Source organism: Penicillium psychrofluorescens (assembly GCF_964197705.1).
Source record: "Penicillium psychrofluorescens genome assembly, chromosome: 2".
Lineage (NCBI taxonomy): Eukaryota > Fungi > Ascomycota > Eurotiomycetes > Eurotiales > Aspergillaceae > Penicillium > Penicillium psychrofluorescens.
The window spans coordinates 1488814-1508160 of NC_133440.1; the positions used below are offsets into that span (position 1 = coordinate 1488814).

A 19347-nucleotide genomic window follows, 5' to 3' on the forward strand; every position below is an offset into this window, starting at 1 on the left:
ATTTGTTTTTCTCTACAAGCTTCTTTGCTATTGTATTCACCCTTGCCCAAGTGAGACTTGCAACGCAAAGATACACTTCGAAGTATATGCAGCCAATCAAATCACTCATGGTGGGCCCAAGGACGACGTCAATTTTGCACCGCTCGCCAAATGTCTCTTTTTTCCTAGCAGCACCATCTGTGACCGCGTTCAAAGCCAGGGGCATGGGAACGGAGGCGCAGGCCAAATTTAAGGAGCTGCCTATCGAGCCTCGCGGCATTCTCTGGCAGAATGACTTCATCCAACCCGAACATGAGCAGCGCCTGATCTCCATCTTCCTCCATGAACTGGAATGGCCTAATCGTTCCGGTCGCCTGTCACTCCACTACGGCTACACCTTCGACTATAAGACGTTCGACATAGACCCAGAAATTCCATACAGGGAGTTTCCAGACTGGCTCCAGTCGCTCATTCCGACAACCGAGGCTCGTCCACCAGATCAGGTCTGTCTGCAGTACTATCCACCGGGTGCTGGCATCCCCCCACATGTGGATGCACACGGCCCCTATGACCAGCTTTATGCGCTGTCTCTCGGAGCGCCGACTATCATGCAGTTCCGCAAGGGAGACACGTCGGTTGATGTCGATTTAAACCCCCGGAGTATGATGCAGTTCACGGGCGACGCGAGGCTGCATTGGACTCATGGTATTCGAAAACGCAAGACAGATACTCTTGCCGATGGAACTGTGAGACCACGGGCTGGCCGGTGGAGTATCACGTACCGGTGGCTGAGAGAAGGGGAATGTGAATGTGGGAACATTGAGCTGTGTGACGTAGCTCAGAGAAGGAATGGAATTGAGAAGGGAAAGAGGTCAGTGAAGGAGTTAGCAGCGAATGCTAACTAGACAGCTCGGCCTGTTTAAATCCTTGTCACTATCTGTGAGGAGTCACTCCGGCCAGGTAGCTCACTTGCAAGTGTGGTGATAGATTCTGCTATTTGATGTCAGTCGTCTAATGTACTCTTAATGGACTCAGAGCTCACATGAACAGTCAGACTCGTTCTTGACTTTGGAGGTAATAGTCTGATTTTAGATAGTCTCAATACTAGCAAAATGGAGAAGAGAGAGCTTTATATACTTGATGAGAGTTATCCAACATTCATAAAACCTGGGTTTGATGTCGCATTGGTCAACCTCTTTCACTCCGTAGTGAAGAGATCCCTGGCTGGTGAGCTCCTCTCAAAGGTACCACGCGGCTACTTCATGGCAGGGAACGGAACATATTTTTCCAAAGAAATTTTTTCTAATGCTTGGGTAGGTAGTTCTAGCTGTGATATGGAGCTCTCTTCAGTTCCTTCTAGTCTCAAGAATGCTTAGTGCACCGCTCACTAAATGCAAGCTTCCTGTTATCAAAACATGTGCCGACTCAGAAGTTTGAGCAATTGTACGAGTCCGCTCTAGAGCATCTTCAATTGTCCATTCACGCCATACCACAGTCCTAGGTTCGTATGCCCCCCAAGCATGTGCGTACGCTTCTACCTTTTCCACTGAAGATCGGGCCTTTAAATTTCTGTCTGGGACAAGATCAGTGCCCTATACAAACTTTTCTTATGAGGATTTGGACATATATACCGATCCTTGTCTGCCCGTTCCGTCTTTCATTGTATGTAGTCAATATCATATGCTTTATTTCGAGTCTTTCCCTTTCGAGGGACTCCTTGATAATATGTAAAAGTTCTACACCGTGACGATCTGAGAAGTTGCTGAAGATTACTACCCTTATAGGGTAGATGTTGACACTATCAGAATGAGCACGATGCTACCACGGGGGTACCCATAGGTGATTATCCCTACCTTTGTAATTTGCTCATCTCAGCAAACCATGATACCGCAGTGGCCAGCCCTAATTCATTGTGAGCACCGTCAAGGAACCATCTGTGATTTCCTTCTTCTATCTGCTGGTAACGACCAGGCCAGTCAAATCTCTGAATGCCACAGTTGATGCATTCAGTCAGGTTCGTCAATCTGTCAGGAAACCTAAGTGATATCCATTTCTGGGCCACTGCTTTGGCAAGTGAGCAGTTTTCCTTCTGAAATGCTGTCACTGGCAGTGATAAATCAGGCTCAACAAATGATAGGGTCACATTTTTCTCGTTTGCACGTTGCTCGAGAGCCTTAGCAATGATTCGCTCTTGGGGCGATGAGATAGCCGGGCAACCAGGCTTAAAGATGCCTGCCTTGTGCCAAGCGATGTCTCTAATACTGGGTCCAAGGAATTTGACATGGTCTTTCGCTATTCGAGTCACCGCTGTCACTACGGGTGATAATATGACATTCGTTGCATCGTACTCGCCACCCATGTGTGGTTCATAGACTGCAACATCAACCTTTTCTTTGAGAAAGACATGGAAAGAGAGAAGGGTCAAAAGCTGGAGGTATCGGGGGATGTCCATGTCGGCATTAGGCTCACGTGGCAGTTTATCCCATATTTCGAAAAAAGCACTCGCAAAGGCGTCTTCCTCTATCGGCTTGCCATTGATACGTATCCTTTCACGTATGCTAAGAAGATGTGGTGAAGTATAGAGTCCGACCCTGCACCCGAAGCTCTGGAGTATGGACGAGATATATGCGCAGGTGCTACCTTTCCCATTGGTGCCGGCTACATGTATGACGTTTAGCGTTCCTAGATCGGGTTGCTGTTACGGTGTTAGCAGCTGTACTTCTTTCTGATATCTGGCCTTGCCATACAGAATAACCGAGTAATTCCAACCATTTTGTCATATCATCCGAACCTCTCATTTGCTTCAAACTCGTCTGCGCACTGGCACGTCTGCCATTGAGAAGTTGGATAGCGGCCTGTAACAGTTAGAAGTGGACACTAAGAACCGACAGAGATACTCACTTCGTACTGCCCGTTCATCATAGCAATCATCACTGGGGGACATTGGTACCTTGACGATGTTCGTGCGATGCGGGATTGCTGCTTACTTGAGCGGGGTCAAATGTCACCTCATCTACATCCCCTGCGGTGGCCGATGGCGACCAGCTAGAAAATGCGCTAAATTAGCGTGTAATTTGGACAGCAGAACCAATCCTGTATATCGTTGAAAGCCATCAATTATACCCAGCTTATCGAAAACAAGGGCAGCCACTATCTACATTTGCCATCTTTTTTAAGTGTTCAGCTTTATCTGTCTACCACATTCACGGATCCCATTCAGTTCTATAGTGGCGCTATACCCTAAAAAGCGACCGATGAAGCCAGCCCATCCAGCTCCCGCTGATAGTTTCGATGTTGTGCAATCTGATAAAAAAACAATCCCGCAAAATCTTTAGCCCCACGAACGATATTGACCGTCTCTTTGAAACTCTCGGGCTTCTGAGGACCGCCCGCAGTGACAATTCCGTACCACTCGACTGGCTGCTCAGCGGACCCGACTTTCAGACCAGACACGGCTCCCAGACTCTCCTTCACCAGATTGACTGCCTCTGCTGTCGCACCGAGGGCCTTCAAATGCCCGAATGTTTCAGCAATCCAGTGCTTCACCTGTCCATTCTGCGAAAGAGACTTGATGTGCGAACCGCCAGGGATGAAGGTTGCGTCAAATAGCGTTGAGCGCACGCCGTCTAGTTGATGGTCTGGGCTGACCCCGGCGCGGACTGCAGATGGAGAGGGCGATTCGCCCTCGGCGCAGATACGGGACCGTTTAGTCCCGATGATAACTGGCAAGGCACCAGACGCCTTGATAGCAGCCCGCATACCGTTGAGCGAAACAGGGTCGAATCCATCGCCGATCAAGATAGCGATGTGCCGGCTAGCGATCGTCGGCTTGGGAGGCATGAACTCCGTCTGCGAGAGATGTGGTGCACGCCGGCCTGGATTTGCCCGCACGGCTCTATCCGGGACCGTGGCGCCGACTATCTCTGCGACGGCTTGTGCCAGGGCCAGGTCGATCTCGGCAAGCCGGTGGCCAGCGATCCGCTCATAGACCGTGGGGTCATCGCAATGGTCTAGCTCAAACCCCAGAGCCTTTCGCACATGTAGCTTCTCATGCTCAGACAACGAGTTGTAGAACAGCTGAGCTTGGTTCAAATGCTCCCCGAACTTGGCGCTCACAGCCCGTCTCTTCGGCCCGGCCACTCGCGCCGGCGCCGTGTGGAACCCTCCGCCGCCTTCTCTTTGGGAAACGTTCGGTCCGGCCGCTGGCGGGGCTGCATCGAATCGATTAGGCCAGTAATTCACCGTTCCCTGTGTGATTCGGTGTCGCATTTGACCATCCCGGTTGTGGTTCAGCACCGGACACACGGGTCTGTTGATAGGCAACTCCTCCCAATTGACCCCCAGCCGACTAATCTGGGTATCAAAGTAGGAGAAGTTTCGACCTTGAAGCAACGGATCATCCGAGAAGTCAATGCCCGGCACGATATGGCTCGTACAAAAGGCGACTTGCTCCGTCTGCGGGAAGAATTCGTCCACATTACGATTCAACTCCATCTCTCCGATAACTCGCAGCGGAATAATATCCTCTGGCCAGACTTTCGTAGCATCCAGCGGGTCAAATTCGAACTCATCCTGCTTTTCCTCTGGGATCACCTGAATAGCAAAGTCCCATGTCGGGTACATTTTGTTGCTGATTGCTTCCATCAGGTCTTTGCGATGGAAATCCGGGTCCTGCCCACCGAGTTTGAGAGCTTCATCCCACACCAACGAGTGTACGCCCAGATGCGGAATCCAGTGAAACTTGACAAGATGGCGTTTGCCTGCTTTGTTGACTAGTATGAATGTGTTGACGCCGAATCCCTGCATCATTCGGAACGATCGCGGGATTGCGCGATCGGACATGGCCCACATGAACATGTGTGTTGCTTCGGGGTGCATATACACAAAGTCCCAGAAGTTGTTGTGTGCTGTCTGGGCTTGGGGCACTTCATTGTGAGGCTCGGGCTTGACAGCATGGACTATTACATAGAAGTAAGTAGGGGTTCCCCGGCTAACAGAGAAATGAATACTAACCAAAATCTGGGAACTTGATCGCATCCTGAATGAAAAACACAGGAATGTTATTCCCCACCAGATCCCAAATCCCTTCATCGGTATAGAATTTCGTCGCAAACCCGCGCACATCGCGCACCGTGTCCGCGCTACCACGACTACCCTGCACGGTAGAGAAGCGCACGAACATGGGGGTGTTCCTCGACGTGTCAGTCAAAACATTGGCATACGTGAGATCCTCTATGCTCTGTGTTAACTTGAAATTGCCGAATGCGCCTGTGCCGCGGGCGTGCACGACTCGTTCGGGAATGCGTTCGTGGTCGAATCGGGTGATCTGTAAAGAGATTAACGTTGAGATTATCGAAGAAGAAAGGAGAAATATAGCTGTAGAACGAATAAAAGATACATAAAGGGGGAAGGAAAGATGAAGGTTGACTCACCTTCTCGCGAGCAATCTGATCCTCCAACAACGACGGTCCCGTATGTTGATCATCCACCACACGCAACCACTGATCAGTATTCTCAACGCGGACTCCATGGTCTGTAGTCAAGGGCTGCTTAATGTGGATATTTGCCGTATCTCGCTCGAGATCAACGACTTTTTTCTCTTTCGAAGTGGCTTGTCGAACGGCTTCTTGGGCCTTGTGCAGGCCGCCCACGATGACGGAGGCCATGTTGGGACTTCTCCGGTATGCGTACGAGATTGGGTTGAAAAATAACTCGAGAGAATTGGCAATGATAGCATGGGAATGGACTGCCATTTATCAATGCTTGGCCCGGGATGTAAACCCGACGCAAAGGACGTCACCCTGACATGAAACGAGGTTTGAGCTACAACTACGTAGCCGCAAGGCATGTACGAAGCCAAAGAACAGAAATTTGGAGAAGGGAATATCGTATTTGTTTTCCGTCATATCACACCACCGCAATAACGGCAAGCTTGATCAATAAATATTCAAAATACAATCAAGTCCAGCTCGACACTTTTTGCCTAGGAAAATAACATCAAGTCGCCAAAAGAATGCAAACATGACGCATCAGAAGGAGAGTGGGAACAAAAGTCAAAAAAATCTCTATCGCAGAGCAGGGCGTATAGACATTTGCAACGACTGTACAAGCAGACAACAAGAATGGAGTAGGGGTATATGGAAGCTCAGTGAACGAAACGAGCAAGCGCTGTGAGCGGGAGTAGTGAATCGGACAAAACAATTCCGCATGCAAAAGAAAGTAGAGATAAACAAAAAAAAGACGCTAGGAGTAATGGCAAAGTATGGAAATGACCTGCTCACGCCCAACGCCAGCCCGAGTCTGTAGACCCTTGTCGCTTCATGACATCGGTGAGCAGCAGGCTGCTGCGCTTGCGGTTGGAGAAAATATTGTTGCGGTCACTTTTCTTCTTTTGACGCTGGAGCATATGCACGGCGGCCGGGACATCGATACCCTCGCCAGTGTCCGTAATCTTCAGAGCCCACTTGGCGTCTTCTTGCGCGAAGCCGAGTTCGTTGACGATCATGTTGATCGCGCGGTCGACCGGATCCATCACCTGAGGCCGCAGAGGCGCGGGTGCCAATGAAGCAGTAGGGGTAGGACAGCGGATTGACCGAGGGCTTTGCATCGGCGGAGTTTGGATCTGTGGAGGAGTTTGGGTGTTGGGGGTTTGGGGGCCAGGGGTAGAGCTCGTGGCATGCGAGGTGTTGGAGAAGCGATCAACCACCAGAGCAGGCACGGGCGGAACTGGAGGGGCGTCTCGGTCCGCGGTTCCATTAAGATCGTTGAGGACGGTACTGTACACGGACATGGGCCGTTCGTCGGAGAAGGATCGATTGTGATCGGGCCGGATATCTTGTCCACGCATGCGGCGAATACGAAGCTCAAGAGCAAACGCCGCCTGACGCTCGCGGTTCTCCCGGTTCGTGTTGGAGTGCTGGCTCGAGAGCGATGACGTCCTCTTCGCGGCGAGGTCGGTAGGGGACTGAACAGAAGCACCTCGGTCCCTGCTTTCGTAGGCGCGTGAGACCGCTTCTTTCAGGAACGACGAGCGGCTGGTGTTGGTATCGGTCGCTTCCCACTTGTTCAGACCGATTGACTCGGCCTTTTTGAAGGTGGCAGCGTTGGTGTCAGCGGGACACAATGATCCAAGAGTTAGGACGGCAGACAGGCCGAGAGTAGTCAGGTATGCAGTCCATTCCTCTGTAAATCCGGATTAGCAACGATTTTCAAAAGATAGAGAAATTCTCCTTACCGAGTACCGTCTCCTCCTTGACAGTGTCCCCCTCCGGGACATCCATGTTTTCAAAAATGCCGAACTTCCTCGCCTCGATGCACTTGCCATGGAGAGGCTGCAACAGAACGCCGAGACACGTCCAAATCTCGGTCATATCATACATTTGTCTCTGAGATAGTCCGCCAATGTTTCCGCGACCGAAGCCCTGAGGCGGCTCGAAGAGAACGTTGTTCATCCCGAACGGCTCTGCCATCGATGAGGCGGAGTCGAGGCGCTTGGCGGTTTGCCCACCCTTCAACCAGTCCATCTGTCCAATGATGTCTGTTTCGCGGTTCTTGCCGCTGCCAAAAATGCGGCAGAATGTCCAGATGCGCCAGAAGGCATCGTCCACCTCCTCGGCGCGAATGACGTCCACGCCCGCCAGCCCGCGCACGGTATCATGACGCAGGAATGGGGAGCAGCGTTCCAGGACGAGGGACTTGAGCTGGGCAAGAGTGTAGATATCTTGGGCGTATTTGCGGAGATACAGGCTCGGGGTGTACTCGGGGACCTGCGAGTCCAAGTCCAGCAGGAGCTGCCATTCCGTGTCCCAAGGAGGGCTCATCTCGCGGAGCTCCCAGGCGGGAGGAGACATTTTGAAAAGAGTGTTTTTGATCATTTCCAGCTCGCGTTGCTTGAACACATTGTAGAACCGTTTGTTCACGATCGCAAAATTGAACAAATCGTCGAGCGAGTCGATGCTTTGCATGATGGCCACGAGGGCAGTCTCTGGCATCTTCACTGGAAAGACTAGGTGGATCGGAGCTTGTTCCTCTGGTAGCTCATACACCTCCACCGTGGGCGATGGTGGGCAGGCAGCGAGCTCATAAACCTGTTCCGGGAAATGCACACTGCTGGCCTGGAAGGTTGAAACTAGGGCATGGCTTTGGCGCATCTTGTCGCATGAGACGGGGATCTTCTCATCCTCGGAGGGGGTCTCGAGGTACAAGACGCGTTCAGACATGGGGGTCTCGAGGTGCAGGGCGTGGTCTGAGTCAATGGGGTCCACAGCCTGGTCCGAGTCGGTCCGCTTGTGATGCGACCCGGGGATCACCTTGGGCTGCTGGCTGAAGTCGTCGAAGGGATTTTTGAAGCCGAGATCGTTGATTTGCAGACGGGGCAGTTGTGTGCGCAGGTCAGTCTGGTTCGCGGTTTCGTTCAGGTTGGGATCGGAGTGCGACGCCGACAATTGGCGGCCTCGGAGGGCGATCATAGCGTCAGCGGCCGCTTCCTCCGGTGGGGCGAGCGAGGTCTCCGAGCGCGAGCTGAAGCTGGCCCGGCTTAGGTCTGCCGCCTGCAACTGGCTGGGTTTTCGACTGAACGACGGCAGCTTCAGCGTGAACGACTTCTGTATCTTGGCCTTTTCTTTCGCCTTCTCCTCGGCCTTGTCCTTGGAGTCGCGTTTTTTGGCTTTCCGACCGTCTTTAGGTTCGGCCTTCTTGGATCGATCGTCCTGGCGTGGGTCCTTTCGGAGTTTCTCTTTCTCAATGCTCGACCGGCTGGCCTCGCTAGTGCCCAACTCGTCCGAGCCCCGCTTGGTCGGCTTGCAGGGCTTCTCCTTCTTGGGCGTTCGGGACGCTTCATAGGAGAAACTGCGGTCGACCTTGGGCCTCTTCGACGAAGAGTGTGCCTTGGCCGACTGCGGAGGCAGGGGCGCCGGTCGCGTCGCAATCAGGTCGCCACCGTTGTTGCGGCTGATCTGGAGCGGCCCATCTAGGACCAGGAGGGTCCGCTGGGACGTGTTCTTGTCTCGCGACATACCGACCAAGGCATCCTCCAATTCCTCGGTCGCCCGAGATAAAGTCGGGACATGGCGATTGCGCTGTTGGCCGCTGCCTTTGCGACTGGACTCACTGTTGCCCTTGCGAGTGGAATGACTGCTGCTCGGCCGATATTCACGCTGACTGCGAGACGTCCGAGGGGTAGTGGGGGCGGAATTCTGTTGGGAATGCTGACGGTGGCTTGTGTGTCGAGTGCTGGTTGCATGGCGAGACACCGGCGACAGATAGGTATTTTTTTGGTAGACGGATGGCGAACGGGTCGACGGTGAGTGGTGCGACCCGGAGTATTGCGATGGCGATAGGGAATTGAAAGCCGGGCTGGTCTCCATCAGGGGCTCCAGGGGCAGTGGCTTATTCTTTAGTTGGTCCAGGGTCATCTTGGTCGTCGTGACCGAGTGGTGACGCGGAGGACAGGCCATGTTGATGGGGACGTGAGACGGATACATGGCAGTGGCCGAGTTGGCGCGCGGATGAAGTGAAGCAGCATCGTCGAACACCCCCGCAGCCACAGGGGAGATGATTGAGTAAGCATCGGCGGATTTTAGGGGGCGGAGTTGGTCTCGATCGTCATGGTGCTCATACTCCGTGTCGACACTGGTCGCTGAGCTGCTGTCCCGGCTGTAGCATGATGAGCCATCGTCGTGGACCTCTTCTGACCCGGATGATGAGTGGTTGGCTTTGTGCTCCAATGCCCCTTGCACGTCCAGAGTCAGATTCCGGGCGGCCTCGCGCCTTCTTTCGGCCCGGCTGGCGTCCATTGACTGCTTGAAGAAATTCTGTGCTCGCTCTTCCAGGTTCCTCCCGGTCAGCGTAGGGGTGGCGGGCTTCTTCATGCTCCCGTCTCGATCCAAGGGTGCGACGACCTGGAAATGCGAAGTGAGCTCCGGGAAAAACCGAGCCAGTCTCGTTTCTGAAGACACCGAGGGTCGAGGTTGTGCTGTGATGGGGGAGATGTCGATGTCATCCGAATCAGAGCCCGAGTCCAGTTGGCTATAATTGCGCAGCGGCTTGGGCGGCGACAAGGTCAGACTCGGAGCGAGGGTGATTGGAATCTCGCCGGTATCAGATTCGCTCTCATCTGTGTCGGGCTGTGAAGAGTGCGAGCGAGGCATAGGTGTCACCTCGAGGCTTCTGATATCAGGTTCGTCCAGATGGACGGGCACCCTCATGTTCTTCAGGTTGCTGTCTTGCAGCCGGAGCGGCGGTGGACGGCGCATGGCCTTGCGCTCTGCAGCCGAATCCTTCCGCGCGCGAATCTGCGGAATAGGAAGAGGAGAAACCATGATGATGGAAATATGTAACCGTACTCCTCTCTTAGAGTAGCATTCTACGCTGCTTGGAGTTGGGTGTCAGTCTCCATTCGCAGACGCACTGGGGAGATCACTGGGATCTTCCCCGAAAGCCAGCAGGAATCGGCAGGCACACTTACGTGTCAATCGGGGAGCCCGAGTAGTGGACCTTTCTTTGTTTCCTTCCTTCTGGACAAAGAGAGGGGGAGGTAGTAGTCGCCGTTGCACTTAGGGCACAGGACGCTCTTGAATTGACGGTTGCAACGAACAAAGAAAGAACAGTTGAGTGGATGGGAAAGGGAAAGAAAAGGAAGATCCAGGACACGAGAATAATATTTAGGGCAGCTGGGCTCCTGGGGGCCAGTGACTGCGGCGATACATACACATGGCTATCTGTCAGTGCTGGATCGGACGCGAACTGCTCGACCTCGTGTACTATACAGAGTCTGGTTCGGCACGCTTAGTGGCTCCACCCATCCCCGTCAAGGCTGCAGGGGAGTGGCCAGGGGAACCAACGATCCGATTCACAGGGGCCAAAAGTTACTGTTTTTTTTTTATTGCTGCAACAGGATTAGCCCCAAGAGTCCACTTCAGGCAAACCACACGCTCCTCTCGCCATTCGCAGGGATATAAGCCGCCGCCACATTAACTCGTGGAGGTTACTGGCACGCTTTTGTGCTGTCCAGACTGGCACAGCCAGAATGCAGTGCTATAATTATTTAGAGAGCCCGCCTTAACTAACTGTCAGCGGGAAAGATCCGCGCGTGGAAGTGGGCCCGACAGCACCAAAATAAATACGGGAAGAGCACCCACTGCGCCACGAGGCTGCCTTACCGTCTTCCTGAGTGTGCCCCGTACAGGGGTCCGTACAGGGGTAGCAGCGCCCCACGGAATCCTCAGGCCTGCTTAGTGCTTAGGGGATCCGATTATGGTTATTTCGTTGCAGTCCTGCCGGGTAATACGCTCTCAGTTGATCTGCGCAGATCATCCTGATCGCATCTCCTGCTACACTGGTTGCTTATCTTTTGCCACGACGGTCTGCCGTGTAACCCAATCCTCCTAGACTATGAAACACTCCTCCAGAGAGATGGGCATACTTATATCCTCAGTGGGAACCCCCGCAAACCATGGCCGGACAGCTAGTCAAGTACGTCTCGTAACTGCTCACCTCTGCAATAACGGGCGACCGTGTCGGCGTAACGCCGAAACGCCCTCTTCCTCCCAGAAGCAGCGACGCAGAATCCTTCGGTTGATGGGGCAAACCAATGGCGGCGAGCCTTGTCCACAACACGACCTCCCGACCCCCTGTATTATTGGATTACTTAACGAGTCATTCCTTCAGCCTTCTGAATAAGCAAGTCCGAAAAGCAGCGTGTTTTAGATTATTGTTTTGCCTCGTGGCCGAAACACCGAGTTCGCCGCGTAGCTTTCGCATCCCAGCACAAAGTAGGATTTCTGTGCTACCCACACGAATTATCCACAAACCCACTCTCCCAATCTGGCATCCCCATTTTTTCAGGGGCCAGAAAATGGTTCGACTATTGCCACAAAGAGGTAATGCGTTAAAAGTTATTTGAAACTCATACAGAGCGCCTCTGTCGAGATACGATGGGAAGACGAAATGGAAATTTACGACCGAGCGAATAAGAAAGAAGACAGAAAGCCGTGAGTGGCCTGACGAATGATTCCCGAAACGGAAGCGACCAGGCTGGTCAAATGAAGACCAGTGCAAGGCTTGGTAAGCTTGCGACGTGGGGTGGAATTATGAACTATCCAAACTCGTGGCCCCTGCTTGGTACAGTATGTATGATATTTGGAGGCAACCGCGCTGAAACGCGCCAAACCATAAACCAGGCATTCTGGCTTCCTGCTGCGCCCGACTGCAGACGCCTACGTTTTTCGGCAACACTTAAGCTTGTTGGTGGGCTACATTAGTGTGGAAGGGGGGCCAAAGTGCGGATCATGAGTAGGTATTGGCCACCACATACGCGTGAATGATCAGACACGAGGGGGCCGAAAACATAAATCCTGGGGGCGGAAACACTCGCACTTGTACAGTGTTTTTCAGCGATGGTGCACCCACTGGGGACAATAGCGTTAAATGCTCCAGTCTGATCCACGGCGCTGGAATCATACATAAATAAACTCTCAAATACTGGCATCCTTGGCTTGGGATATTATTGCGGCGGGTTTAGTTTTGTAACTCATCTCACTATCTTTCCACTCGGATGAGCAAGCAGTCAGATACAGGAGGATCCGGCTCCTTCGGGAGAGTCATGCGATGTGACCCTTCCGAATCATTCTGAGGTGATAGCGAAGATTGTAATATGGAGAAAGCTCGTTGCTTACTAGCTAGGAGCACACTTGCTCGAATTGGTTGGTCTGATGCATGGCTTTCCCTTTCTAGTCAATTTCAGGGCCAAACCCCCCACTGAGAATCACCTTCCACAGCGTTCCACACTTGATTTCCAAAGAACGCAATAAAAACTACAAGAATTGATGATCGAAAGTAATAATCTGGCCCTCGGCAAAGACGGGCGAAATGTTTCCTCCTCTCGAAGGCGTGGCGATGACATCAACCCGCCACCATTAAATGGAGATGTCTGGCGGAGTAGGATCTTGTTGGTCAACGGGCGTCGATCCAACCCAGTACACCAGAATCCAAATGATTTAAGGTCGCTCCGGAAATGTACCGGCTCGCCCCTCACCATGGATGTCCTCCCATCCAATGCGATCATAGTTGACAGGTGCGCCCCAACGGTACTGCGCTGGGGCACGGCCATCTCGATTCCGAAACAAATTTGACATCATTTATCCTGAGCATGCGATTGTATTGGATTTGAGTCTAAAAAACATTTGAAACATGGTATAAACCTTGATGCTCTGATTAAGTAACTAGTATCACCCACCTTCTGGTGATCGGTCGCTGCTAGCCTATATAGGAGTATGTAGATGGCTCGGCCGCATCACTAGATGATAACCACGGAAGTGCCGAGCAGGACTCTGAGTTCTCCGAGTGAATTCCTTCCTTATCTTCCCACAGAGTGATGCACTGTAACCGTGATTTTCAGCAACCCCGCAAGCGCAGGTGCTACCGTAGATCACTTCGTAAGAGGACCGGGACGGAGAGACCGGCGCGGGGAGACCAGCGCAGGGACAAGCATATTGACTTTCACTCTCTTGCGACTATGGATGCTAGTAGCTGTTGCTTCCTGCTCTGGGTCTTCCGCTGAACCACCAAAGGTGATAATTTAATTTGAAAGGTTGTCAAAGCCTTGCGCAGCAATAATCAGCCTATCAGATCGCGGCGCTTATTAAGAGCTGAGAGCTACGTTCGCTACGGTGCGGCTGAGGGATAGGAGGCCTAGCGATGGGAAATTAGATTGTTTGCTAAATTTGAATTATTCAAGGCCACCCTTTTGTCTACGAGGCTGTGTACAAAGCTTATACAATTTGCCGTCTATCCGTCTAAATTTGTAGGGGGAATAGCATTGCCGGGATATATATATCGCCGAAGTGCAGTAGCGATGTACCCACAATTAAAGCATAGTATTCTCAACTTTCTCCCTTTCAAGACTCAATCTACCACGCCAGGCTACCCGAAGGAAGCGTTGCGTTCTGCGAAGCACCGCCAATACAGTCCAGCTCCTTGCACACTGGGCCATCCGTCAGCAAATATATGTAACAAATGATTTTCAAGAACGTAGATGACTTACCCTGTTCAGCTTTCTGGAAAAGCGAGCTCGCCCTAGGCTGACGCATTGCAGGGGATATTTGGAATCCTCGCTTCTTCTCCAACTTTGCGTGTTCTTGGATCCGATCAAGAACAAGGCGTGAAGTACCTGGTCGGCAGTTAGTAAAGAATGCCGACACCTAAGGATTCCTCAGGCATACCTGTAGTGTTCCAGTCGATCTCTCCTGAAAGTTGATTTGTAGATCTAGGCCAAGATCCGTAATGTCAGAACATAGCAGAAGGAGCTAGGCTATAATCATGAACATACCCTGGTTTCTCAGCGAGGGACTGAAATTCAGATTCGATCTGCTGTATGAGATTCCGCACTGTATCTTCTAGAGCTTTCGAGAATCCTGCTGCATTGCAGTCTGAGGACTTGAACAAGTCATAGCGGACCTGTGTGGTTGTGGCGGATGACGGAAGGAATGTCAAGGCAAGCCATATCCCTCCGTTCTCAAAGGAATAAATCAGAGTACCGGGGGAGAGTGAGCGCTCTTGCGAGCCGCGCTTTTGTGAGATATATCTGGCAGCCCTGGCGACCATAGAAGGCGCTAATAACTCAGATGCTCGTTCCTCCAATTTAGATTTCAGAGCCTCATTGTGACGAAGACTCACTTTGAGGGAGATTTGTTAGCTGGATATATTAGAAGGTGTAGTGTACTGTGTATAACTCACGACCTAGTTTCCAATTAAAGGTCCCCGGCAAGGTCAGTCCAGTAACCCACGTGTCTCGGGAGGACAATCCAGCAGCGTTTGCAAACTTGCTCAATGACAACGACGTAGAACTGTTGAATGGACTCGGCTCTCCGGCATCGAGGTTAACAAAGACCCAGCCGTGCTCGGTGGTATGCGCATGGATCTCAAAGAGTCCATTCTGCGACTTGTCAAAGCCAGGCACGTCATCAAACTGCGGTGCTTTGACCAAGTTCCCGCGAGTATCGTAGCTCCAGCCATGATATCGACATCCAAGTACGGTTGTTGCCCCGGATTCCTTGCGGGTGATTGTGTATGCACGATGGCGGCAAACATTGTGGAACGCCCGGATCTTGTCATCTTTGCCGCGGATTAAGAAGACGGGGAAGCCCCCGATGTTGAAGGACTGATAAGCTCCAGTTTTGGTGAGCTGGGAGCGATGGACGAGGTAGATCCAAGTCTGAATGATGTGAGTCAGTATATCATGAAAAATATAGTTACGGCCCATAGTTGATTACCTTGCTGAAGATGGCGCGTCGTTCCAGCTCGAAGGCGTCGCGGCCGGACCACCATCCTTCTGGGACCTCGGGCTCCTTAGAAACGGATAGCTGGGAGCTATGCTCAGAGTTTGCAGGCGTCAAAGCACTGGATTCTTGGGCCTGGATTTGGCGCGATAAACGGGGCCATGCTTGGGTGAACAAGAAGAGAATCGCGATGAAGCCCACCAGGAGGGTGCCTGGCGAGAGCATGGAAAATGCTTCATTTAATTCCCCAGATACCATTCTAGCAAAACTGAAGAACAAATAGATTATTGGTTTTCTTCGTATCTTTCGGCTTACATGGCTGTTATATAGTTCTCCCCACATGCGATGCCCCTCCATTACCCGTTTCAGTTGGAATTTCCAGCTCCCATGGCGTTGCACATCGCGTGCCCACTTGGTCACGACAGATTGCCCATCGGCTAAACCTGATTGACAGATTCTCCACATAGAATGAAGGCTTTACAATTCCAGACTCTTCGGATGAACTTTCATTACCTAACTGAAAATCTTCTACGCCGCCATCTCCACCAGTGATGGCGCCACCACAGTCTCCCGTGCAGCCTCAGTGTCCTTTCTCCGGTCGGCTTCGTGCTGCTCGCAGACCATGTCGAACACCCGGCCCTGGTAATCTGGTAGAGCTTGTTAATATCGGAAACGTCGGAAACAATTCCGAATCAAGAACCTACAGGAAACGCCATTCTCTTTCTCCGGATTTAGGATCCCCTCGTGATAGACTCCTTTGGCGAGGTTATCCTGGGCCTTCTCGCACAGCTCGTAGTCTTCCATGGCCACCTGGCGCACAAACTTGAAGTAGTCCTCGAACTTGTCCCCGGACTCGAGGTGGTAGTAGTCAAATTCCATGCGTGTGACATGGGGGTCTGCAGTGGGACAAACCCGGAACGAGGACATGCCTCCACCGTAGACGTTCAGCGTACAGATGGGGAAGAAATACAGGAATAGACCGTCATCTGGCTTATCGGGGTCGGCGATATGCTGCGAGAAGTTGTGTTTGTTGCGCACAGTGTAGAATGTGGGCGGATAGTAGATAGAGAAGGATGGATGAGTGTATTGGCAGTGCAGACACTCCTGGTATCCATCCACCCTGGTAGAGCAGATGTTAGTATTTGCAGATGCAGCAGCTGGCATGACGCTTACATGGTCTTCCAGTTGAATCGCCCTTCATAGCTGATACTGCGCCGATGGGGCAGTCGAGTGAAGTCGACTTTGCCTAGTAGCTCCTCAAGTTCAGGAAAGAACTCATGGAAGGTGGGAGCATTATCAGAAATTGTGGAGAAAAGAAGACCTGTTGGAGTGACATGGCAGCGCAGCTCCTTCTCCTGTATATGGTTCCACATGAGTTAAATATTCTCAAAGTGCCATCTGAAGGCGCGCGGTCCGGATTGTACCCACCGTCTTCGCAGAGAACACTTTGAGCTCCTCTGCAACTGGAATCTTGCTTTCGCCAGATACGCGGACTGCATAAATGGGCTGTTGACCAACCTCATAGTCGACCTTTTCTCCCACATTTAGGAATCTCGTCACGGGGCCGAGCAGATACCAGGACTGCAAAGTTTTAGTCAACGCAGTATTGATTTGGCAGTAGAAAGTACCTTCATAAACACTGCTCGTCGTTCCATCTGGTACAGCGGTTCGCTGCAGTACCAGGATGCGGGCAAGGTACGGGTGAGCTCAGACATTATGTTGTTGTTATGGTTCTCAGATCGATGATAGATGATTTGCGATGGTAATGACAGAGACACGTTGTTTTATAATTAGCCCAAGATCGATAAAATTCATAGAGATCTCGTAATGCAATGGCCACCTTCCTCGTGGCCATCATGGTGTGATCTAGCCGGGCCGCGGTATATCGTTTCCCAAAGCAGTTATTAAATCCCGCCGAACAACAACAGGTCAAGTGGACACCCGACTAAGGAAGCTGACTCAATAAGCACCGTCAGGCTTCTGGGCTTGCAGTATCGGCGATACATTCTGCCTTATCATGCCCGATGAAGGCATGCGAAATGTGCGACGTTGGAGAGTGCGCGCACGCCTCGACGGGCAGGAAATGACTACATCTTGGTGCCTTTTGAGTTTAGGCATCTCACATTCAACATGTCTTGGCTGAACGCAAGTCCAGCTCCTTCGCGAAATGGGGTCATTGTTGAAGCAACGTAATTCACTGCAGGAGCTTAAGGAATCTTTCATGCAATCAGATCAAACAATGGCAAGATCCTTATACACCTCTTATATTTCTGTTTTGATTTTCATTTATTACCAACGCAGGAAATGAAAGAAGTTTCATCAGGAAGCAGTAGAAAGGAATAAAAAGCTAGATAATCGGCTTGACTTGACCATGAGAGAAGATGGAATACTATTGTTTTCTTATATAGTTCAGCAGGCGTCTCGGCCATTTCGCTTGAAGTGGGCGGTCTATCTCGTCGGTCAGACGGAGTGACACGCCTTACTTTGGCACGACTTGCATTCTCCCTTTTCCGTTTAATGTTCACCTCTCTCTCCTTCTTGATTTCTAGTATAATGGGGTTGGAAACACCCCTGATCATTGTTTCATAAGATTAAAGAGTAGTGGGGACGTATTCATGGACTGTCCGCCAAGTATCGGTAGTCGAATCCCGTTTATTCCATGTCAATCGCAAAAAAAGTTGATCACGGCTTGGTCTCCACTTCGCAAGGTCTTCCTCTGTCGTCCCTTCGGGAAGCCCATCTTGTGGTCGAAAAATCTTAATGGGTCCCATGCGTGCCTCTTCCGGAATGAACATCGATGTCGACATTGAATTCTCAAAGCCTGCAGGCATAGAACATATGCTTGCGACTTTCTCATCGTTCGGAGCGGTGACAAGAGAGCCCAGATCGAATTTCGAACCCTCGCTACCCGTGCCTTTATTATCGGATTGACGTTCACTATGTGGGCTGGTTGATGCTAGTACTGCACGACTGGCTCTGGCTTGACCTGCGTTCATTGCCATTCCGTATCTTTCTTCTAACACCATGACCTGCTCTCCAAAAGTGGCCGCAGATCGGGTCGGGTAGAACCCGAGCACCCGGGGCGAGAGTCGTAATAAGGCGAATGCCGTGCGCCTAATCCTAGGTTCGCGGCATCTGAAACAGGTGAGCCAGAGTGGAAGACCGATGCTGAGCTCAAATGTGTACGGTGGTTGTGTTCCGTCTAGTCGCGCTGTAGCATCAAGAGCGATCTCGGACTGTTCCACTATGTTTCGGAAGTTGGGTATATATGCGTCTGTGTCGGTTTGTGTTGAGGACAAGCAGATTTGGAGTGTTATAAACAGCGCCTCGTAAGTAGCGAAGAACAGGGCGCTCATGCCGATCTGCTGTGGTGACAAGAGCTCTCTCCTGCGTAGGGAGTCCACTAGGTGGATAAAGGCAGAGTGCCACCTCTTCAGTCTGGCTGATAGGGCTGATTGTTGTTGCGTCAATCTTTGGAGTTTGTTAAAGGTATCCGGTTCTCGTAAATACTCAACGCATTCAGCTTGAAAGACTTGGGTCTCTGCGGCTATGAGAACGATGGCTTCTCGAGCGGACTTGAGGGAGTCAAATTCTTGCGTCGGCGTATCCTCAATTTCTCCTAGTAAAGAGCCGACTTGAAGTGTCGAAAGAGGGAGTGCGATCGATCCTAGGCGAAGGAAGATTGGGACGATTACATCCTCTAACGAGGCGGCGTTGGCTGCTGGCACGATCCCGGCAGCTATCTGGGCGCGGAAAGCGAGGATAAGACGCACCCCCTGGCTATAAAGCTGCGAGGCCTCATCCACACCTCCTTGAAGGGACTCGATGCAGATAAAAAGTAAACAACTGATCAGCCCGACAAAGATGTCTAGACGACCTCGCTCAATTTTCTGACGAATGGTAGACACCGAGCGCGAGTACCAGACTAACGCGTCCTGGTGATTTTGATTGAGAGTGCGAGAATGACTCCGACGTTTGGAGACAATATCTAGACGTGGACCGGGGCTTTCAAACAGTGCACTAATGGCGATGATAGCATCCCATATGGCAGGTTCACTCCGACAGACTTGCGGCACAATGGCGGCCCAGAAAG

The 19347-nt window shown here is 51.7% G+C and overlaps 5 protein-coding genes across 5 annotated transcripts; 1 reads left to right on the top strand and 4 right to left on the bottom strand.

Moving 5' to 3' along the window:
• Positions 1-107: 107 nt before the first annotated feature.
• On the top strand, positions 108-884 carry PFLUO_LOCUS2784 (uncharacterized protein; the record flags this gene model as incomplete). Its single annotated transcript, XM_073779959.1, has 1 exon — positions 108-884. The coding sequence occupies one exon, from the start codon at positions 108-110 to the stop codon at positions 882-884; it is 777 nt and encodes a 258-aa protein (XP_073636862.1).
• Positions 885-3219: 2335 nt separating this feature from the next.
• On the bottom strand, positions 3220-5645 carry PFLUO_LOCUS2785 (catalase 1; the record flags this gene model as incomplete). The annotated part of the gene is made up of 3 exons (XM_073779960.1): positions 3220-4937; positions 4993-5305; positions 5412-5645. The coding sequence occupies 3 exons, from the start codon at positions 5643-5645 to the stop codon at positions 3220-3222; spliced, it is 2265 nt and encodes a 754-aa protein (XP_073636863.1).
• Positions 5646-6256: 611 nt separating this feature from the next.
• PFLUO_LOCUS2786 (uncharacterized protein) lies at positions 6257-10298 on the bottom strand (the record flags this gene model as incomplete). The annotated part of the gene is made up of 2 exons (XM_073779961.1): positions 6257-7161; positions 7214-10298. 2 exons carry the CDS (start codon positions 10296-10298, stop codon positions 6257-6259), a joined length of 3990 nt encoding a protein of 1329 aa, XP_073636864.1.
• Positions 10299-13886: 3588 nt separating this feature from the next.
• PFLUO_LOCUS2787 (uncharacterized protein) lies at positions 13887-15479 on the bottom strand (the record flags this gene model as incomplete). The annotated part of the gene is made up of 6 exons (XM_073779962.1): positions 13887-13960; positions 14021-14146; positions 14199-14242; positions 14306-14651; positions 14713-15190; positions 15249-15479. 6 exons carry the CDS (start codon positions 15477-15479, stop codon positions 13887-13889), a joined length of 1299 nt encoding a protein of 432 aa, XP_073636865.1.
• Positions 15480-15782: 303 nt separating this feature from the next.
• Positions 15783-16969, bottom strand: PFLUO_LOCUS2788 (uncharacterized protein; the record flags this gene model as incomplete). Its single annotated transcript, XM_073779963.1, has 5 exons — positions 15783-15901; positions 15959-16374; positions 16428-16609; positions 16683-16835; positions 16883-16969. 5 exons carry the CDS (start codon positions 16967-16969, stop codon positions 15783-15785), a joined length of 957 nt encoding a protein of 318 aa, XP_073636866.1.
• Positions 16970-19347: the final 2378 nt, after the last annotated feature.